Source organism: Ananas comosus, linkage group 15 (genome assembly GCF_001540865.1).
Source record: "Ananas comosus cultivar F153 linkage group 15, ASM154086v1, whole genome shotgun sequence".
NCBI lineage: Eukaryota > Viridiplantae > Streptophyta > Magnoliopsida > Poales > Bromeliaceae > Ananas > Ananas comosus.
Genome location: NC_033635.1, coordinates 6,588,551 through 6,610,962, shown reverse-complemented (window position 1 = coordinate 6,610,962; position 22,412 = coordinate 6,588,551). Strand labels below are relative to the sequence as shown.

Genomic DNA, 22,412 nt, shown 5'->3' with positions numbered 1-22,412 from the left:
GTGTTCCTAGTTGGAACTTCGTACATTGTATTGATTTCGACGCCTTAGACGTACAGGGGAGACTCTGTCCGCGGTACAGAGGAAACCCTGTCCATTCCGCGTCTGTTGGCGTGCTTGAAACCGACCAAATAGGCGGGCCCGAGGCGTGACAGATGGCCTCCCAAGGAGAGGGAAATGCGAATGGAGAGCGATTCTTCTGCTGAAACCATGCAACTATACAAGTAAAATAAATAATTTTACTTTCTATCATGCTATCCATAGCTTTTCCATAATTTATACATCTTGTTACTTTACATCATTGGTTATTTGCTTCTAAGATTTTCCACTACCCTAGTTAAGCTAACCACCCGATTCAGTCTCGAGTCAATCATCTGCGGAATACTGCATACATCCAAGCTCGAGGTGAAGGACGTCTCACATACACCTCAGCCATAAATCCACTCAACTGGAATACCAAATCCATAGCTCATAATGCATGCTTTCACACAATCACTTTGGCCTTTACCCAATTATCTCGATTAACACTTGTTAATCCCTAAACTCACAATCCATATATCCCGTCTACCGGGGGAGGCACTTGGCACTACCACCAGAGGGATCTTTCCGGGATACTCTCCCCGTGGTGTCTACACTCCGGAGTACACCGCTTGAGGAGGAGCTACCTCCCTCAAGCCGGAACCAATGTGAGTATGATCCAATTCCCAATTCGCGAATGCATAGCCACAATGACATAAGCAGGTCCTACCTTGTCACATATGCCACTCTCTAGGCCACACTTGCCATAACATAGGTTTACTTAACTGTAGATTTAATTCACAACCTATGTTCATGACCCAATGTTAATGCCACTCACCTAGATTTAATTACCTCTAGGTTCATTCTCCACCTATGTTCTTTAACACTAGGTTCATGTCCAACCTATATTCTTTAACACTAGGTTCATGTCCAACCTATGTTCTTTAACACTAGGTTCATATCCAACCTATGTTCTTTCACACTAGGTTCAATGCCACTTGATGTCCAACCTAGGTTTATTCACACTAGGTTCAATGCCACTTGATGTCCAACCTATGTTTATTCACACTAGGTTCAATGCCACTTGATGTCCAACCTATATTTATTCACACTAGGTTAAATGCCACTCGATCTAATATATAGATGTCCAATGTCGAGGTCTCTACTCTAGAGTTATCGATCCAATTCATGCATCCTCTTACAATGCTAATCATGCATCATGCAATTATCTAGCATTTACATAACATACTTATCATTATCCATTACAATTAGCATGTTCTCTACTTTACGTTAACATACGAAAGCCATTTACCTCATGCTTTTAACTAGCATCATTTATATTACATCATCATGCATCCTAGCATTTCATATTACATCATTAGCATGCATTCCCTTTAGCATTTACTACATGCATCCACTTAGCATTCTTACATTAGCATTTCTATATATGCAACATAACTAATATATGCCATTTACTTTATGCTTTCCACTTAGCATTATTTACACTATGTCATTATGCATTACTTAGCATTCTCACATTATGACCATATGCATTATTTGGTAGCCTAACATAGCATTCATTTCATGCATTCATACATTCTACCACTAGCTACCATAATATGCATCAATGATAAACACTCATCTTAGACATACAAGCGACCTAGTCGCTTCGGTAAACACAACCCACCTCAAATTGCTTTCCGATTGCTTGTCGACACTTGCAATCGGCCTCCCGCGGCACCCGTAACCCGGTTCGGCCCGATTTTGCTGATACTCACCAACCGTGCATCGAATCCCGGCTCCGAAAATTATAGGTCTTCAGTTATGTGCCACGGTGCTCCCAATCCGTTTTCGTGATTTTATGATGTCGCCTCGGCCCTCCAGGCGGAAACGAAGCCTAAACATTCGTTTCTTTAATAACTTCGCGTAGGCTCGACGAATCGCTGAACCGACTTCGCCATCGCGTTCGTTTACCTAATAATTAGGTTTACTGAGGGTCAAATGAGATCAAACCCTACTATTTTACAAAACCCCATTTGGATCCCTAATATGCAATAACTTCCAAATAATCCAAATTAAATGGAGCAAATATGTTTAGAACACTCTAGATACTATTAGAACATCATTCATGAAGGATTTAAATAAAATCCTAAAAGCTTACCAAAATGTGAACGCTGCGACGAAAGCATGCCGCTACAACGGGCGCATGAAAGCTTGATCTGTCGCCTCCAACGCGTTCACAAGCATCTTCTCCACCAACCCTCAAATTCTTAGAGGGAGATTTATAGGGATGAGAGAGAAATCTAGAGAGAGAAAGGGAGGTTTCTCTCTCCTTCTCCATGCGTGCGTGTGTTGTGGGGTGGTGTGGTCGGCTGAGGAAGAAGAAGAGGTCAACACTCCTCTTTAGTCAACACCCAAAACACTATTCACTTCGGGCAGTTCGAAATCTGATATCTTTCGCCGAAACTTCCTGAATATCCGTTTGAGCTCAAATTTGACAGTCATATTCGGTTTTACTTAACGAGTCCAAAAAAATTTTAATATTTCAGTTTCGAACCCGTTTGGTCACCGAAAACTGTACCGAACTATAATCTTTATTAGATAGCTGTCGGATTTTATTTTTCACCTTCCGGGTGTCGGAATGATATGAAACTTTAAATCTAGCCTCATAAAAATAATTCTGACTTATTCTCCAGTTTTCATAATTTTCTGACACTGTGCATTTTCTGCTAATTTATCTGTCCCGTTTCCAACAGAAAATTCTAAATCTTCTGTTTTCATTTCGATTTCAGCAGAAGTCACTTCTAACTTATATTTTACTTCTCTAAATCCAATAAAAATAGTTTCTCACGCTATTTTTATTTATTTTTATTTTTATACCAAAATTTGGTATATTACAATCATACTATTCAACCAACCACCCACTCAATCCTAGGGATTGACAATGTTGATGTAGTACACTGAACTTTGGCAAATTACGAAGTTCGAGTATTGGAATAGCAATTAGAGCTATCCTACATCTTTCTAATGGTTGTCAAGAAGTTTTGGCAAGTTATCGAAGTGAGCAAGAGGCCGGAAGAGCAAAAGTGCATTGCAAAATGCGAAATCTGTATTTTGGCACTGTGTACCGATGACAGAATGGTTGGGTATCGGTACCAGCATAGCAGCTGCGTGGATTTAAGGCTGTTTTGGTCTTTTCACTTCCAAAACCTGTTCTTATCAGCTCTGGTCGACCCCTCAGCTTATCCTTATCCCTCTGGAGCTGAGGATAAAGTAGGGGCTTCTCTCTCTCCCTTTCTCTCTCTAGATTTTCTATTTTGAAGTGGAAAACTAGTGGATTTGAGTTTAGTTCTTCCTCCTCTTTGATTGTTAGCTGGTTGGAAGGCTTGGAGCTGTGTTTTGCTGTTGGAGAAGGAGATTTTGGGAGGTATTTCGTGGCCCTAACTCAGCAAGAAGCTGAGTTGAGGCTTGGTAAGGTAGATAATTCAACTTCTCTCTAGATTACTGCTATACTAGTGAAGTTGAGTTGGTTGTTGGTTTTTTTGTTATCAACTGGTTTGGGAAGAACTAAACAACTATAGAAGAGGTGTTTCTCTATTCGAACTCAGTTGTGAACTGAGTTAAAACTTGGTGAAGTTAGTAATCTAACTTTCCTCTCTAGTTTGAGGTATTGGTAGTTGTAGTAGGGAAGTTGAGCTTGTTCTTTGTTTTGCTGCCAGCAGAGTTGGGGATGCTTGTAGCAGCTAGAGAAAGAGTGTTTTTACTATAATTCTTCACTCCCAACTCAGTCGAACCTGAGTTGAAGCTGTACAAGGTGATTAGCTAACTACCTTTCCTTATCCTGATGCTATAATAGTTGTATTGGTTGTGGCTTTGAAGCAGTGTTAATGCAGTTGTAACACACTGGACCTTTGCAAATTGCGAGGTACGAGTGTTTGGTTGGTATTCCGAGCTTTTCCACACTTTGTGGAGGGTCGTAGATAGTATTCCGACCTATGGTTCGAATCCCGAGAAGTGAGGTTTAAAGCTTAGCACCAAAACCCGAAAAGTCAGATTTTTGGTTAGCTCTCGGGTAGCCTTCAGCAGGCTATGTACCGGTATAGGGTTGATGGCTGTACCGGTATAGGGTTGATGGCTATACCGGTACGGGGCTGATGGTGTACCGGTACACAGGCAGTTTTGAGCGAACCCGAGGCTCGGGTTTGGCGTTTTCGTGGAAGGTGTACCGGTGCGCGGGCCCGTGTTCCGGTACGGAGTGACAGATTTTGAGCAGTTTGAACTGCAGGGGTGTTTTTGCAATTGTGGCTCTCTATATTAGCACCCCATGCTCTCTAGGGCTTCTTTTGAGCTGAAGGAGCAGGGAGAGAGGTAAGGAACCCTTCTTCCCCATCCCACTTGGATTTGATCTCTCTTTTTGCTTGGATTTTGGTGGATTTACTTCTCTTTTCCTCCATGGTTGAAGCTTGGAGCTTGGATTTGGAGCATAGTTGAGGGAAGATCCTTGACGTTTGAGGACTTTGAGCTTGGTTTGAAGCTTCTTAGAGGTAAGTGACTTGTTCTCTCCTCTAGATTTCGAGATTTGAAGATTTCTTTGAGATGAAACCCTAGAATGTGATTTTAGGGTTGATTTTAGGTATTTTGATTCTAGGGCCTTTTGAGCTAAATTGATTGGATTAGAACCTTCCTTTGGGTTGGATTGGAAGGGATCTAACTCTCTTTTGGAGTTTGAGAGAGATTTTCTACTCCCTAGTGAGTTTTTGCCCCTTTGCTTGTGGTGGTTAATGTTTGAGCCTAGAGTTGTTCGTAACGTTTGTTTATCTCTTCGCTCCTTACCTTTAGGGTACTTAGAGATTTGTGGACAACTCCGTTCAGCGAAACGAAGGGTTTCGAGACGGTTCGGTGGGTTTGACCTAGCCTAGCATATGAGAAATTCTCATATCCGATATTTTATGCTTCGTAAAGTAGAAATTCATGCATTTCCATAATAAATGTATTTATTATAAATTTTAGAATGCTTAAAATGCCTATGTTACATACATTGTATTTTTAGACCCCTATAAATTAGGAAACTTGCATATGAGGCTTATGTGTGCATTAGCATTCTTATGGGAGACTTGGGTTCCTATTTATATAGTAGAATTGATCTATGTAAATTGCCATTGGACTTAAACCCTAGTTGGACATGGAATTATTATAATACCATAAAAGGGCTTTGGACTAGATTGACATGTGAAATTGTGAGCTAATGTCATAAAGTGGCATTGAGCTCGGGTTATGCGTGAACCTTGTGGATAGGGCCATTGAGAGAATTGGAACATGCTTGTACATCGAAATGTCTAAGTGTCATAAAGGGGCACTAAACTCAGTAAATATTGGAACTTCACATTGTGACCTAGAACTAGATCATTGAGATGCTAGTGACTATTACCATGTTAGAGACATGATGATTGGGTAATTGAGACAATGATTACGCTTGTTTGCCATTTGTGCTCATTCGCACATGCTTGTGAGGGTCGCTCCCTACAAGCCGGCACTCCGGAGTTGGCCTACGCGACTTATGTTCGCTCATGCGGTATCGAGAAACCTACGGGGTCGGGAGGGATAGACTCATTCCTAGAGTGGGAATGCTGGAGCTACCACCGACACTTAGGTGGCACAAGCTGGACTACACTATGTAGGTCCTAGAACATGTTGGAAACAATGACATTGAACCGGAAAATGACTATCACTACTAGATAGGCTTAGTAGTTTGATTACCTTGACATGCTTATAGCATAGTGTTGGGACTTGTAGTATACATGATAGTCTTATTTGTTGCATCATAGTATACTTTGCTGCCATGATAGAGCATATTCATCATACATTGATATAGTGGATCATGATACCTACTTGCTCGTTATGTTGGGACATATTAGTCATGCTTAGACATACTTCATTTTGATAAAGTAGATGTACAACACATTTGACATCATATTTATTTGCGACATAGTAATTTAGCATTTTAATCATGCTTTCATAAATGCAATCCATTTATTATTATCGTTGTTATCTTGGACTTATCCTTTTCTTTTGGGGTCTAGTAGTGCATTGAGCTGAGGTCAGTAATTGCCCACTGAGAACTATAAATTATAGTTCTCACGCCCTCTTTTTCTTGATGTTATTTCAGAGCCTTCCGCGCCGGGAGAGGCTAGGGACCGCAGAAAGGGTATCGCCCCAAGCTAGCTTACTTCGAGGGACGTGTTGATGGGTGGTCTACCTCTCGTTGTTTTTTTTTTGGAGAGGTTGAGGGTTGTACCAGTGTATTAGAGACCACTCGTTTTGTGTACTTTTGAGATGGTTATTGTATAACTTTATGTTTCCTCTTTATTATTTAGTTTTGTTCCTACTTCTTTTATCATAGATTATAGTTGTGTACTTGCTCTGATATCTCTAGTTGTAGATCATCTCTTGCTTTATTTCCGCTGTTGTTGTAGACGCCTTATATGTGTAGACATATGGCGGGTCTGGGCGCGCTACCGGGAGAGCCTCTGCCGGTCCCGGGGCGTGACAGATTAATTTGATATCAGAGTAGGTGCTGGCAAACAGAGCGAGGCTCGCTATCGACTGTGTTTCGGCTCATATTCGGCTGCTCTGAGCCTCGATCGAATTACAATGGGCGAGCTTGAACCAAATAAAAGGGCTCGAAATTCTTTCAGCAGCTTGAGTATTACTCGGCTCGTTCGAATTAGGCTCGAAAAGTCGAAAAGCTCGAATATATATATATATATAGTAGGGCTATTGTGCTATTAGGAGCACAACAAACCTTGTGCTCCTAAGTTCTTAACTGTCCATCAAATTTGATTGGTGGTTAGGGTGAAGAGAGAAGAGAAAATTGAGAGAACATTTCTCGTTCAATTCTCTTCTCTCTTTCACCCTAACACCAATCAAATTTGATGGACAGTTAAGAACTTAGGAGCACAAAGGGTAGTCCTACTCTATATATATATATATAAAATGTATTTTAATTATTATAGGCTTTAATTTAATTTTTTGGGTCATTATTGTTGGCATAAATAAACCCAACAGTCAAACCGTGCAATGAACCAACTGTAAATTTACATAACACACTCTCTTTTCAGACTTTCACTTTTGCACATAACCCTAAAACATTGATAAATTCAAATTTCAAATTCCATTTTTTCTCTTCTCTCCTTCCTCTCTCTCTCTTTGACCCTCACCCGTCAGGCAGTCACCCTAGCTATATTTTTCAATTATTTTGTATTTTGAACTATTGGACATGTTGTATCAAATTGATGGTAATGTTTTATAAAATTAAACTATTGTTATATAATTCGAGAATTTCAATACGGCTTGTTTAGAGCTCGAGCTTGGTCGACTCGAAATTAGGCTCGCTCGAGCTCGCTCGAATTAATTTCAAGCCGAGCTTGAGCCTAGATTTAGGCTCGAAATTAATTTCAAGCCGAATTTGAGCCGACATAAGCTCGCTCGAGCTCGCGCTCGTTTCACCCCTATCAGAGCCTTGGGTTGAGTCTCAGAGGACCTAGCAAACCTTAGGCTGGTTGGACTATAGGAAATAGGCTCGTGAGAGACGAGGTCTATTTGACTTGTGAGCGAAAGTATTATGATTGGGTTTTATGACAACTCTAAAAAGTTAGAGTTTAATCGGAGTGTATGGCTTCTAACTTCACGGAGGGTTACGTTGGCGGCCGACAACGTAACATCGGGAGTTACTTGAGGATAACACTTACTTACTTTCGCATGATTTGGGTATTGTTATTTGAGCGGGGATTCGATAGCGCGGGTTACTAACTTGCGCTTTTATGTTTTGTAGTGACAATGCCGATTACACGCTCTCAATCTGCGGGGGCGGATAATGCGGGACAATTTGAGGAGGCTGAAACCTCCGCTCCCTCCGGATCCGGCGAGGTCCGTGTGTTGAGGGGCCAGTTGGCAGCCCTCACTGATTTGGTGACGTGACAGGAGAACACGGCGCTTCGGCAGGAGGCGCAAATGAAGCGTCTGGAGGACCTTCTGCTGCAGCAGGCGGCTGCGAGGGAGACTCGGGTCCCTACACCACTCGCACCAGTGGAGGTGGTTACACCCAGGGTGTCGTCCCCTGCACTCGACGCTTCTAGGATCGCACCAGCGGCGGCACCTCGGGAGAAGGACATTGCGACACCACCAGCTCGAGCGGGATCGGCTTATGGAGCGTCTTAGTGAGTTCAGGAGATGCAGCCCCCGGACCTTTGACGGGGAGAACGTGGATCACTGGATCATAGAGAAATGGCTTATGCATATGGAGAAGCTGTTTCGAGACACCTTTGTAGAGGAGAGGGACAGAGTTGGCTCGCTACACATCATCTGGACGGCGAGGCCTGCCGGTGATGGTTGGACATCCAGGACAACCCCAGCACGGATCTGAAGACGATTTCTTGGAGGAGATTCAAGGAACTCCTACTAGAGCATTACTTCCCTAACAGTGTCAAGAGGAAGATGGAGCAGGATCTGCGCAATCTGCGCCAGCGGGACAAGACGGTGGCCGAGTACAAGAGAGAGTTCTCCCGGCTTTTTCATTGCGTGCCCTTTGTTGTTTGGGACAACGAGGATAAGGCCCGCATCTTCGAGTGGGGACTGCGGCCTTCGATCTTTCGGTTTGTTCAAGCTTCCAACCTCCAAACCTACCGGGAGGTTGTGAACCGCGCGCTCATAGTGGAGAGCGGTGCGGCAGATCTGCAGGAGCGGCAGGAGGCCTTGGACAATGGCAAGGGCAAGAGGCCCACGGCTGAGGGTACGAGTCAGGCGCAATCAGGGAGGCCGCCGAGACAACCGAGACACCGGAGCCAGTCGCAAGGATGTGGCCAGTCTACTCAGCGAGGAGGACCTGATCGACGCCAGGCTCCGCACTGCGTGATCTACGGTGGTCCCCATTTTCCACGGCAGTGTTCACGCAGTCGGGACAGGTGCTACTTGTGTGGCCAGGAGGGCCACTTCCAGTCGGACTGCCCGAGGGGTCCAGCACCAGCGCCATCTTCGGCATCTGCACCAGCTTTACCGGGTCCCAGCTATGGGACACTTTCTGCGCATCACCAGGCTGGATAGCCGCCAGTTTAGCGGCAGGCGGAGGGATCACGACAGGCCCCGAGTGGGCGCATGTACGTGGCCCAGACTGAGGAGGCGGCAGCAGCCGAGAATGTGGTCGCAGGTATCATTTTACTTTATGGTATTCGAGTACGAGCATTTTTTGATACCGGTGCATCGCATTCATTCATAGACCGGCTGTTTGCTGAGTTGCATGGCATCCCACTGACATCTTTGTTTCATTCGGGACGAGTTGTAGTACCCATCACTCTTTGGATATTCGAGAGTTTTGCCTTCGTTGCCCTGTTCGGGTTGGAGATTGGGTCATGCCCGTGGACTTGCTAGCTTTGCATAAACTCGGAGAGTTTGATGTTATTTTGGGCATGGATTGGTTGACCAAGTACTACGCCACTATTGATTGCAAGAATCGAATTGTGACGTTTAAAGAGCCGGAGCAGGCGGACCATGATAGTGCATATTCATCATACATTGATATAGTGGATCATGATACCTACTTGCTCGTTATATTGGGATATATTAGTCATGCTTGGACATACTTCATTTTGATAAAGTAGATGTACAATACATTTGACATCATGTTTATTTGCGACATAGTAGTTTAGCATTTTAATCATGCTTTCATAAATGCAATCCATTTATTATTATCGTTGTTGTCTTGGACTTACCCTTTTCTTTTGGGGCCTAGTGGTGCATTGAGCTGAGGTCAGTAATTGCCCACTGAGAACTATAAATTATAGTTCTCACGCCCTCTTTTTCTTGATGTTATTTCAGAGCCTTCCACGCCGGGAAAGGCTAGAGACCGCGGAAAGGGTATCACCCCGAACTAGCTTGCTTCGAGGGACGTGTTGATAGGTGGTCTACCTCTCGTTGTTTTCTTTTTGGAGAGGTTGAGGGTTGTACCAGTGTATTAGAGACGACCTGTTTTGTGTACTTTTGAGATGGTTATTGTATAACTTTATGTTTCCTCTTTATTATTTAGTTTTGTTCCTACTTCTTTTATCATAGATTATAGTTGTATACTTGCTCTGATATCTCTAGTTGTAGATCATCTCTTGCTTTATTTTCGCTGTTGTTATAGACGCCTTATATGTGTAGACATATGGCGGGTCTGGGCGCTCTACCGGGAGGGCCTCTGCCGGTCCCGGGGCATGACAGTAGTCTATAGCAGGGAATTGGACTCCTTTGAGATGAGTTTAGTGAGTCTTATGAACTGATTTTGATGTGCTTCAACTTGAGTTGGAGCCGTACAAGGTGAGCAATTTAACTTCTTACTAAATTGGGATGTATTGGTAGAGTATTGATGGAGTTCTTGGGGTATATTCAGAGCAGATTCACAGCAGAATGTTGAACCCTGTTAGCTGAAATTTGTGAGCTTTAAAACGGTAAATTTGAGGTGCTCCAACCTGAATTGAAGTGGAATTAAACCTGAATTTTATTCTATGTGAGATTCTAACCTAGACTATGTAATTATATGGGGTTTATTATGTGGAAGCTTGGTTAAACTCCTAGCTGATTTTAGAATCATTGCTAGGGTACTCGGAGGCTTCGGATTACCTTCATTGGCGGAATCGACGAGGCGTCGACTATTTGGTGGATTTGACCTTACCGAAATGGGTGAATTCCCTCTATATCTTCTTTAACATTATGAATTTGGAATTGTGGCATATTCACATGAATGTATGGATATTTGAATGAATTGGGACATGCATCAATATGCATATTATATCGCATAAAATGGAACCTCTATGTAGTAGAGGAAGGGTTATGAAATTGCCTAGTTAACATAGACTACTTGCTTGGTTAGCATGTATTCATGTTATTAGTACACTTGTGTGGACAAGCTAAGTACAACATCATTCAATATGGAATAGCTGTAAAGCTAAGAACATGACATTTGGTTCAATTGGGCAACTAAGTGAATGATGTATTGTGATGATGTATCTATGGGTTAAATTCATGCAATTCCATGTTGTAGACAGGTTGATAGAACTCTTAGCATATCATGTATAGTGAAGTTACATGCTTATATAATTATACGAAAATCATGTTAAGAGTACAGTTGAGGATGCTTCACATACTTGTATTGACAAGTTGGTTATTGCTTTCACAGAATAGAGATAGCATGAATTTCATGTTTTTATATATATATATGATCTAGTCAAGTAACTAGAACTGGGCATTGTAACATAACATGAATGTTATACTATGAATATGATCTAGTTAAATAACTAGAATTAGACATGAGGATATACCTGTGCGGTCAAGTAGAAGTACTTGCCTAATATTTGCTTACTCCAAGTAGTGGAGGTTTATGTAGAACTATAGAATATGTAAACCACTTTCCTTATGTTTAGGGAGTAGTGAGAGGACTCTATGTAAGTGTGCAGGTATAGCCCATTAGAAACATTCATATGATGTAAAGCATATACTTGTTTAAGTCATACTATATATTAGTAGAATTATGTCAACAAGTAGTTGATAGTGGATTATGACTTAGTGTTACAGTGTCGACCTTGTGTCGAGTTGAGATTCCATGTTAGAGACATGATGAACCTGTGATACCTATTCTATGGATTACGCTTGCTTGTCATTGTGCTCATTCGCACGTGCTTGTGAGGGTCGCGCCCCACAAGCCGGCATTCCAGAGTTAGCCTAGCGACAGATTGCTCCCTTCTATGCGAGACTAAGCGCCAAAGTGGATTGCCATGGATAGTGTTGACTTCCACGGGGCCAATAGGCACGACACGGGCTAGGACTTTACCTTGTGTAAGTCTCTTGTTAATTGGGTTAATGTTAAGAGCTTTAACTTTAGATGGACATAGTAGTAAGAATACTTTATGTCATTAGTTGAATAAATCTAGTAATGAGTATACTAGAAGATTGACATCCCTGTTGGTTAATAGTTTAGTGACAACTCCTGAATGTTTACACTCTTGCTAGTGTAGGGGAATAGCTATTCTATGTCATTAGCTAGTTAAATTATAATGATGCTATTATGCATTCAGCCTGTCATATAGCTAATTAAATTGTTAATTAGCATGGTTTATAGAACTTGTTATCATGAACTAGTACATAAGACATGTTACAAAGCATAATCTTGTGAGGCATGCTATAGTTGATTTATTTCATTTATTTGTTGCATTACTCTATTTACTTTTTGTTGTTTACTCATGCCTCAGTTGACCTAGTGGTGTACTTCGCCACTCTCGGCGACTTACTGTCACACCCTAATAATCCCACATCGGATAGGAATGGGGATGTGATTGTGTATATAAGAGACTTAGACACTAGTAATAATAACTGGTCTTAAGCATTTTTGGCTAGTGGTTGGGCCCAACGAGTTATTATTGCTAGTGGGCTGGGTCGTTACATTTGGTATCAGAGCCAGCTCACCAGCCGAAAATGTGTGGCGAGTCTCGGCCGAGCCAAGGTCTGAAAAACAAGGTGATAGGCTTTGCCGGAGTCTGAATAACAAGGTGACCGGCTATGCCAGGGTTTGGATGACAAGGCTAGCGAGACGAGTCTCACATCGCCTGGTGATCTTGGGCTGTGTGTGTGATTGGACTGGCGAGGACGTCAAGGCCTTAACGGGAGGAGTCTGTCACACCCCAATAATCCCACATTGGATAGGAATGAGGATATGATTGGGTATATAAGAGACTTAGACACTAGTAATAATAACTGGTCTTAAGCATTTTGGGCCGGTGGTTGGGCCCAACGAGTTATTATTGCTAGTGGGTTGGGTCGTTACACTTACCCACTGGGAACTATTGTTTAATAGTTCTCACGCCCTTTTGTTGGTTGTTTTTATGCAGAGCCTTCCACAGCGGGAAAGGTTAGGGTTCCTGGCGAGAGGTCAGCGGCTAGCTAGAGCCTTCTCGATGTTAAATAGACGAACCTCTACAAGTTATGTAGTTCAGTGTTGTATACTAAGATTATGTAGATTGTACTTTATTCTTATCAGCTGAAATAAGGTTTTGTACTTGTATAAGTTTTTGAACTTCTAGTTTTGCTCTGATCACCTGGTTAAGATGTTATACTTTTACTATGTTGATTGTAGACACCTGGTGTACACTTGAGATTGTGGTGTAGACGGCGGGTCTGTGCACGTGATTGGTAAGCTTCCGTTGAAGTCCAGGGTATGACAGTTGAATATGATCTATATCACTTGAAGTATTTAGAAATCAAATTTCAAATCTTTTCTACATCATTAACCTAATAATCAAAGAGTTACAGAATTTGTAATTTTAATGATCGATATGAGACTTTTGCTCGTTTAACGATGTAAAAAAAATCTAAATTAGTTAAAATTTTGTTAGAAAATTTTTTAAATTTAAAATAATATTTATATTCTTGATCTAGATTACAATATCATATCATCACTTTTTGAGAGATATTTATTTTTAGTCATTTATTATTGTATCCACTTGATGCACAAAAGAATAATATCGAAAAAATATAAAATTTGATTTCTAGATACTTTCAATAGTTTAGATCATGTTCAACGATATCGATCATCGATTTGAAAACTCCACCAAAAATAAATTGATAGCAACATACGTTATCTGTTTGTTATCAATAATATTCCAGTTTAACTCTATATACTATTGATATNATCACTTTTTGAGAGATATTTATTTTTAGTCATTTATTATTGTATCCACTTGATGCACAAAAGAATAATATCGAAAAAATATAAAATTTGATTTCAACATACGTTATCTGTTTGTTATCAATAATATTCCAGTTTAACTCTATATACTATTGATATTATAAGAATAGTATTTATTATAAACTTTTGATAATCATTAGATGCCAAGAACTTAGTAAAATTGATAATATCTATATCTATATCTATCTCATATACATTATTTTTCTTAAACTTTGCCACATAGTATCATTCTCTTTCTTTGTTAAATTAAATGTGGGCTCCACCAATTTCTCTTTCTTTGTTTGAACCAAATCGGGTTGTTGGGTGCCATCTTGAACTGGCTCAAGTTCTTCAAATAATTTATAATTTTTCTCTGTTTGTGCTTGATTCGAACCAGATCAACTTGCTTCATTGGACAGAATCAATTATTCTATATATTTCCATCTTTGAACCAGATTTCTTTTTTAATTATCTGAACCGAACCAATAATACTGAAGCGGGTCAACTTCATTAGATCGAACCAAACCAATTGCTCTATATATTTCTATCTTTGAACCAGATTTCTCTTTTAATTTATCTGAATTGAACCAATAATTGCTGAATAAGAGCTCCACCATGAACTTAAGTTCTCTTCTTTTGCTTGAATCGAACCAGATTTTTTTTTCTTTGCTTGAACCGAACCGGTGCCCTCTCTCTTGCTTGAACCGAGCTCGGTTAAATCTGTGCCCTCTTTCTCTTGTCTTTGTTTTTATAGAAATTCTCATTAAGGACTGAACTTTTTTTAGAAAAAAAAATTAACTGATATTTGTTTTAATTTATTTTTAATATTGATATAAAAATATGATGATAAAGTATATTTAGCTAATATGTAATGTCTTCATTTATTTTTAAACTGTCGACTCATACATATAGATTGCCTATATGTTGGAATAATTTATAATCAATCAAATATAAATTATTTAAAAATTTATGAAAAGATATATTATTAATATTTTTAATTTTTTTAAAATTTTTTGCCCATGATATTTATATACTTTGTATACTAATATAAAGGCATAACATCCCTCATAATAAATTCAACCCAGAAAAAGACCCTCATTGCGATATCTGTCGGTCCCTAGTTTCGGGTCTGCAAATCAAGTGCAGTTAAACAGCGTGTCATAATTCTCGGTGTACATGAAAATTCGGCGATCATCGATCTTTTTCCATCCCTCCTTCCGGACAATCAATTATACCCTCCTACCCCTTCCCCGTCTCCCGCTTCCCGTTGCTGCCCCCTTCTCTTCTTCACGGATCTGTCGACCTATCTATCTCTTCTTCTTCTTCTTCCAATAGCCTTGGGCCGGAAAAGAGAGCGGAGGAGGAGAAGGGGAGAAACAACAACATCCGCTGCGTGCCATTAATATAATTGCGCTTGTATTGAAGAGGACATATCGAAGAGAGAGAGAGAGAGAGAGAGAGAGAGAGAGAAGGGAGAGGAAGAAGGGAAAGATAGAGAGAGGGAGGGCAGGGGAGAGAGGAGAGAAGGGAAAGGGAGGGGAATGATGGCGTCGGGTGGAGGTGGACGGGCGGAGAAGGTGCGGCGGATCTTCGAGCGGTTCGACGCGAACAGGGACGGGGGATTGAACAGGGAGGAGATGGCGGCGCTGGTGGTGGCCGTCAACCCCCGCGTCAAGTTCAGCGACGAGCAGATCTCCGCCATCCTCGACGAGGTCTTCCGCACCTACGCGGAATTCATCCGCCCGGACTCCGGCCTCTCCCTCGACGGCCTCCTCCGCACGTACGACGACGGCGCCGGCGACGTCGACCGCGACTTCGACGCCCTCTCCCTCCGCCTAGATCCTGAAGCCGCCGCTCCCCCCGAGCCCTCGGCCGCCCGTGCCGGTCAGGCCACCGCCGCCTCCTCGTCCTCCGTCCTCCTCGACGACCGCCTGCTCCCCGATGACAGGCACGCTCCGCCCCCTCCGCGCGCCGCCGCCGCTCCCTGGGCCGCCTCCCCCAACCACGGCGTCGTCTTCGACTCCTCCTGGGCGCTCCTCGACGACCTCGAGATCCTTGTCAAGCGCCTCCGCTCCAAGCACCTCCCGAAGGCTGCCACCGCCGCCGCCACCTTCGACGGTGGCAGCAACAACAATAACAACAACAACTTCGACTCCTTCTCCGAGGCCGGGTGGTCCCGCGAGATGGGCCCGTCCGACCCGACGTCTTCCGCCGACCGCCGGTTTGCCTGGGATGAGACCGGCCGCGACTACCTCACCTTCTTGAAGGAACTCGCCGTCCTCCGCGGCCGCGCCGACGGTGCACGCTCCCGCGAGGAGGCCTTCGACAACCACATGGTGATAGGCCGCGCTCTCTATGAGCACCGCCTCTTCCGTGACGCCCTCATCAGCTTCCGCCGAGCCTGCGAGCTCCAGCCCACCGGCGTGCGCCCCCACTTCCGCGCCGGCAACTCCCTCTACGCCCTTGGCCGCCATGCCGAGGCCAAAGAGGAGTTTCTGCTCGCTCTCGAGGCTGCGGAGGCCGGGGGGTCGCAGTCGGCTGACATCCTACCGCAGATCCACGTCAATCTCGGCATCGCCATGGAAGGAGAAGGAATGATCTTGGGCGCTTGCGAGCACTACCGCGAGGCGGCCATCCTCTCCTCCACTCACTTCCGCTCCCTCAAGCTCCTGGGCAGTGCCCTCTTCGGGGTTGGCGAGTACCGAGCTGCCGAGAAGGCGTTGGAGGAGGCGGTCTTCCTCCGGCCGGACTACGCTGACGCCCATTGCGATCTTGGGTCGACGCTCCATGCGTTGGGGGAGGACGAGCGGGCCATCCAGGAATTCCAGAAAGTGATCGACTTGAAGCCCAGGCACGTCGATGCTCTTTACAACCTCGGTGGTTTGTATATGGACATGGGCCGGTTTGCTAGGGCAGCAGAGATGTACACCCGGGTATTAGGCTTCCGGCCAAACCACTGGCGGGCACAGCTGAACAAGGCGGTGGCTTTATTGGGCCAAGGGGAATCCGACGAGGGGAAGAGGGCGCTCAAGGAGGCCTTTAAGATGAGCCAGAGGGTAGAATTGTATGACGCTATCGTTCACCTTAAGACCCTGCAGAAGAAGAAGAAGCAGAAGCCGTCTAAAGAGAGTGGCACTGATGGGGAGGGGACTTTTCTTATAGTTGAACCGTCCAAGTTCAAAAGGGTGGGCCAAAAGACCACATTGAGGCAGGATTTAGCAAATGCCCTCGACATCAGGGCCTTCCAGAGGCTCACAAGACTCGGCCGTTGTGATGTGGAGCTCCTCAGGAAAGAAATGAGCGAGACCGACGTTCCCATATCCTACTCTGGGACGGGAGTCCCTGAGAAGTCGATCCGTAAAGCTCCTTTGGAGGTTATTCTTCGAAGGCTTCTTCGCTCCCTTAAGCCTGATACCTTCCAAGGAGCCATAAAAGCGATCAATGAAAGGGTTCTCTCTGTCTTGGATGCCTCCGGCTCGGGTCGGGTGGATCTTGGTATGTTCTTTGCTGTCATCGCCCCCATTTGCCATGGTTCTACTGATCGACGTAAGCGGGTGGTCTATGATGCACTTCTATGGCGGCCAACTAACGAGAGCGGGGCAGCACAAATCAGGAGGGCCGATGCCCTAGCATATATCAAGATACTGCGTGCAGTTTATATCCCTTCACACGGTGTTAGTGATATGATGGAAATGCACGGAGAATCTGATCCTTCGCTTGTCTCGTATGCTGAGTTTCTTGAAATGTTCAATGATCCGGATTGGGGTTTTGGGATATTAGGCACGTTGGTTAAGCTCGAAGATGGTGATCGCATTCGTCATGGTCGTCATACATGTTCAATATGCCGATATCCGATTATTGGGTCAAGATTCAAGGAGACAAAGCAACGGTTTAGCTTGTGTAACCGTTGCTACAGCGAAGGGAAGGTGCCATTGGGTTTCAAGCAGGAGGAGTATAGATTCAAGGAGTATGGAAGTGAATCCGAAGCTATCAAGGACAAGTGCACGTGCTTTAGTTTGCAGTCCAAGAGCTCCGAAGGTGATCCTTGACTAGCTAAAGCATTTATATCTTTGTGTTCTTCATAGATAAGTTATGCGTGTGCTTATTTTGTACCATTATGTGAACATCTGATCTGCTGTTTCTGTAAACTAAATGTCTGCTTAGGTAGGTCCTTTTCCCCCTCGTTTTTTTTTTTTTTTTTTTTTTTTTTTTTAACTCTGTTTAGTGGACACCTGTAGTTATTCGTTGATTAGCTTAAGCAAGTCACCTACTGCTGTTTGTTACAGTACTTTGTTACATATCTTTGGAAAGTCCTATAAATATGTGTGTGATTTTTAAAGTACAAGTAAATTATTTCTTTTTGCTGGTAGCTTGTCCTAGAACATTCCAAAATGGGAAAAATCTGGTGTCTGTTGGAATGAATTTCAATATGGCATATCTTGAAATTGTTGACTCAAATTAACTAATTTTGACTAAACCCAAAATTTTTTGTCTATCAACCATCCAAATTTTATGTTGCACCTTCTCTCTCTCTATTTAGATGTTTAGGAAAATGTTTGCATGTTTAGGTAAAATTATAAAGAGAACCCTCAACTATAGGGAATTTTCAATAGGTTCTTGAATTATATTTCTTTTGGTTGGCACTCATTCTCTTTCATTTGTTTAATTTGATCTATTTTAATCAATTGAATTGGGTAATTTGAAATTGCAGTAGTAGCATTATTACTACGAAATTCGCACTTTTTGTGAAGTCGAGGCATAGTACCGGATTGCATACTATTTTTTTTTGGTTTTTTTAAAGCTCAATCTCTATATGAGATTGAATGCTTTGGCAAACAAATTCCTCTCATTCTTGTTGTTAACTTGTGATGCACATTGGCTGGAGGGGGAGAATGCCTTTGTTATGAAAGCATAAATGAAGCAGCGAATAATGCTACGAGTTATTTTAGTTATTGTTCCAAACACAACTCACAGGTGGTGTATAAAGGACAAACATTCTGCATTTGTTGGGAATTTCAATAGCATAGAATTCTGGGAATATGCAAAATGAAATAACAAAATTGGTACCAAAGTTGGCCTCAGTTAATTGCTTTTGTTTGTCACTCGGGTAGCATTGCTTTTATGTAAGGGCACCATGGGGTGGATGTATTCTGCATATTTGTTGTTTCTCTATTATATGAATATTTCACCTTTTGAAGGTAATCAGGACTGATCAAAGATGTGTTTAGTGTGGATTAATCGTTATCCCGTAAATGTTTTCTTTTCTAATTTATTGTTGATGGTACTTATTTTTCAGTTCTTTTGTGTTTTTGTTAGAACTAACTCGTCAAAGTCTATATTGAGGTGGACCGATCACGTCACCCTTAATTGATATGAGACCTTGAGCCTCCGTTTGGTTCGGGGTTAAGGAAAAAGTAGCTATACCAGGGATAGGGTTAAGTTCAGGGTTAAAGTGGTGTTAAAATTTTTTTGTGTTTGGTTGGAGTAGGTGGGATAAAAAGATAATGATTGATAAATAAGAAAAAAGGTGAGGGCTCGGGATGCGTGCGGGGTTAAAGTTGGGAAGGGGAGTGGGGTTAATGATTGATAAAGAAGAAAAAGGTGAGAGCTCGGGATGCGTGCGGGGTTAAAGTTGGGAAGGGGGTGGGGTTAGTAAACCCCACCCTTTTTTCATGGTGTTTGGGTATAAATTGGGGGTTAAGGGGTTATTCCACCCCTTAACCCCCAACCAAACGGGGGCTGAGAGAAACTCACCGTATGACAAAATATTGATATTTTTCTACCATTCATACAATAAACTAGTGAAAATTTTCTTCTTTCTTGTTGGATATTATATAATATATATATATATATATATATTAATATATATAGATGTTGAGCTAATGACTTTTACAAGTATCACACATGATGCTATTAGGTTTTAAGCCATTGGATCTACTTTTTGATTATTAATAGCCCTTGGTTAAACACTATTCACCTACCACACCTACCACACATCATCTCAACCTCACATCTCTCCATCCAAGGGCTAAAAACACACAAGTATCACCCCCATGTACTTTTACAAATATTCTAGCCTACTTATATATATTATATAATATATATATATATATATAGAGTCCGGTTACGGTGCTTGTAAAAGTACCAAGTATTTGGTGCTTGTAAATTTTTTACCGTTAGATTTACGCCTTTGATCATTTTCATCCATTAGATTATACTTATCAACCAACCACCCACTTAACCGTAGGGGGCCACATAATCTTATCGCAATTTTCTTAATTCAAGGGCTAAAAACTTACACCACCAATGACTTGATACTTTTAAAAGCATAGAGAGCTCAATTATATATAATTAATATATATTAATATATATATAGAGTGAGCTATTATGCTATTGGAAGCACAGTATATATATATATTATATATATATATTATATATATATGTGAGGCTATTATGGCTACGGAAGCACGGAGCCTCTCCGTGCTTCCAGCTCGTTTTCGATGTTGCGACTTTCGAATCGTCGATCGGCTCCGTTAAACTTGATCTAGAGTATTTGGAGTACCTAGAAAATAAATTTTATTATTTTTCGATATCATTTGCCTAGTGATCGAATGGGCTCAAAATCAACAAATTTCAATGGCCGTAGTGAGCCGTTTGTAAGTTTAACGGTGTAGAAATATCCAAATCACGTAAAATTTTGATAGAAAATTATTTATACTATATAAAACAAGATCAATATCTTTGATTTAAAATTTTAATGTCATATTATTACATTTTGTAAGATTTTTATTTTCAGCCGTTGATTTTGAGCTCCTTTGTTCACTAGGCAAATGATATCGTGAAATTATAAAATTTATTTTCTAGGTACTTCAAATACTCTAGATCAAGTTTAACGGAGCCGATCGACGATTCGAAAATCGCAACATCGAAAACGAGCTGGAAGCACGGAAGGCTCCGTGCTTCCGATAGCATAGTAGCCTCACTCTATATATATATAGATTAAGTCTGTTTAGTCCTGTCTGTTTAGTCTTGTTTGAATTTCACGTTCTTCCTTTCCGAAAGGGAGGAAATCATGAGTTCGGGTAATTCCTCTCTTTAAATACACTGGCCATCATTTCAAAAATAGAATAAAGGCATGAGTAAAGTATAATTGATTTTAACTTAAATTTTAGCTATATTTGCAAATGCATTTGAATTAATTTCAAAATAAAATTTGAATTCATACCATATTTGCAAAACACATTTGAAATATTACTACATTTGAAAAGCTCATTTGAAACTATACTAATTCGTAAAATCCTTTTAAATTAATACTACAAATGTAAAACTTTTTGAATTCATTCTATATTTGAAAAAAAAAACTTTTGAATTAATACACTCATTTTGTCACACCCAGGGCTACAGTGAAAGCCCGCCTAGTGCGTGCACAGACCCGCCGTGCACATTAAAAATCACAATGTGCACAAGACGTCTACAATAATCATAGAGAACAATAGTATAATCCATCCTAAATATGATAATCAGAGCGAGAACATACAACAGTTAAATACAAAATTCTGGAACTAATACCTCAAGATATAATAATCTGACCAAGGTGACCATATGAATATATATAATATCACAAATAGTACAAATACATCACCGCATTAAGCCACTAAATAAATCTGTGGGTTCATCTATCACATATCGTGAAGCTCTAGCTAGTCCTTGCCTCCATACCACGATCTCTAGCCTTTTCCGTTGCAGAAAGCTCTGAAATAAAAATAACCAATCAATGAGGGTGAGAACTATTAAACAATAGTTCCCAATGGGTAAACAGCCGAGAGTGGCGAAATACACCACTAGGTCAACTGAGGCATAAATATGATATAAGGAGAGTATAATGTAAATGCGACAGATAATAAAACAGTTTTCAATATATCATGCCTCTACGTGAAATATCTCTAACATGTATATGGATTCCATCTCTAAAATCACATGCATAAGTAATTGTGTATGCAACAATAGAATGCTAGTCCACATTTAAACCATGAATAATTATTATGGTACAATTCTCATATTGTCATTGACATCAACTTGCTATAGTTATCACGAAACTACACTTCTATATATATATAGCATCTCAAGTATAGGTTGCTACTGCTAAGGTTGTCAATGCAGCAATGTCCCCCAAGAAAATCTCACTATTATGAATGCATCAAGTCTCAACATAGGGTAACCAATCACTAGTATGTCCATCTATTAGATATGCATCCACTAGTGTCAAATGGTATCAACTTACTAGTATGTTTAACATGATGTCAAGCTTAATTAATTTTTAGAATATCACAGTTCAATTCATCAGGACCTACACAAGTATAGTCCGGCTTGCGCCGTGCCTAATGGCCCCATATGTGACGCCCCAATCCCCGCCAATTTGGTCGGGTTCGGGTCACGTCAATAAACGCCGAACGGACAAAGCCTCCCCTGTCCGCCCAAGGCTCTAACAACATGTATAAATATGCAATCAACAAGAGATTTGTATATATAATACAAGGTTTGCACGAGGGCAAGCAACAACGGAAGCGAAAGCTCTAAGCTAATTATGCAATATACATGATATTTGATTACATTTAAACCAAATTCAAGTAAAACTATTACATTCATC

The 22,412-nt window shown here is 41.6% G+C and overlaps 1 protein-coding gene across 1 annotated transcript; it reads left to right on the top strand.

Annotated features, from left to right (window-relative positions):
* Window positions 15,229-18,115, top strand: LOC109721408 (uncharacterized TPR repeat-containing protein At1g05150-like). The gene has a single exon (XM_020249028.1). It carries the CDS (start codon window positions 15,307-15,309, stop codon window positions 17,812-17,814), a length of 2,508 nt encoding a protein of 835 aa, XP_020104617.1. The 5' UTR covers window positions 15,229-15,306; the 3' UTR covers window positions 17,815-18,115.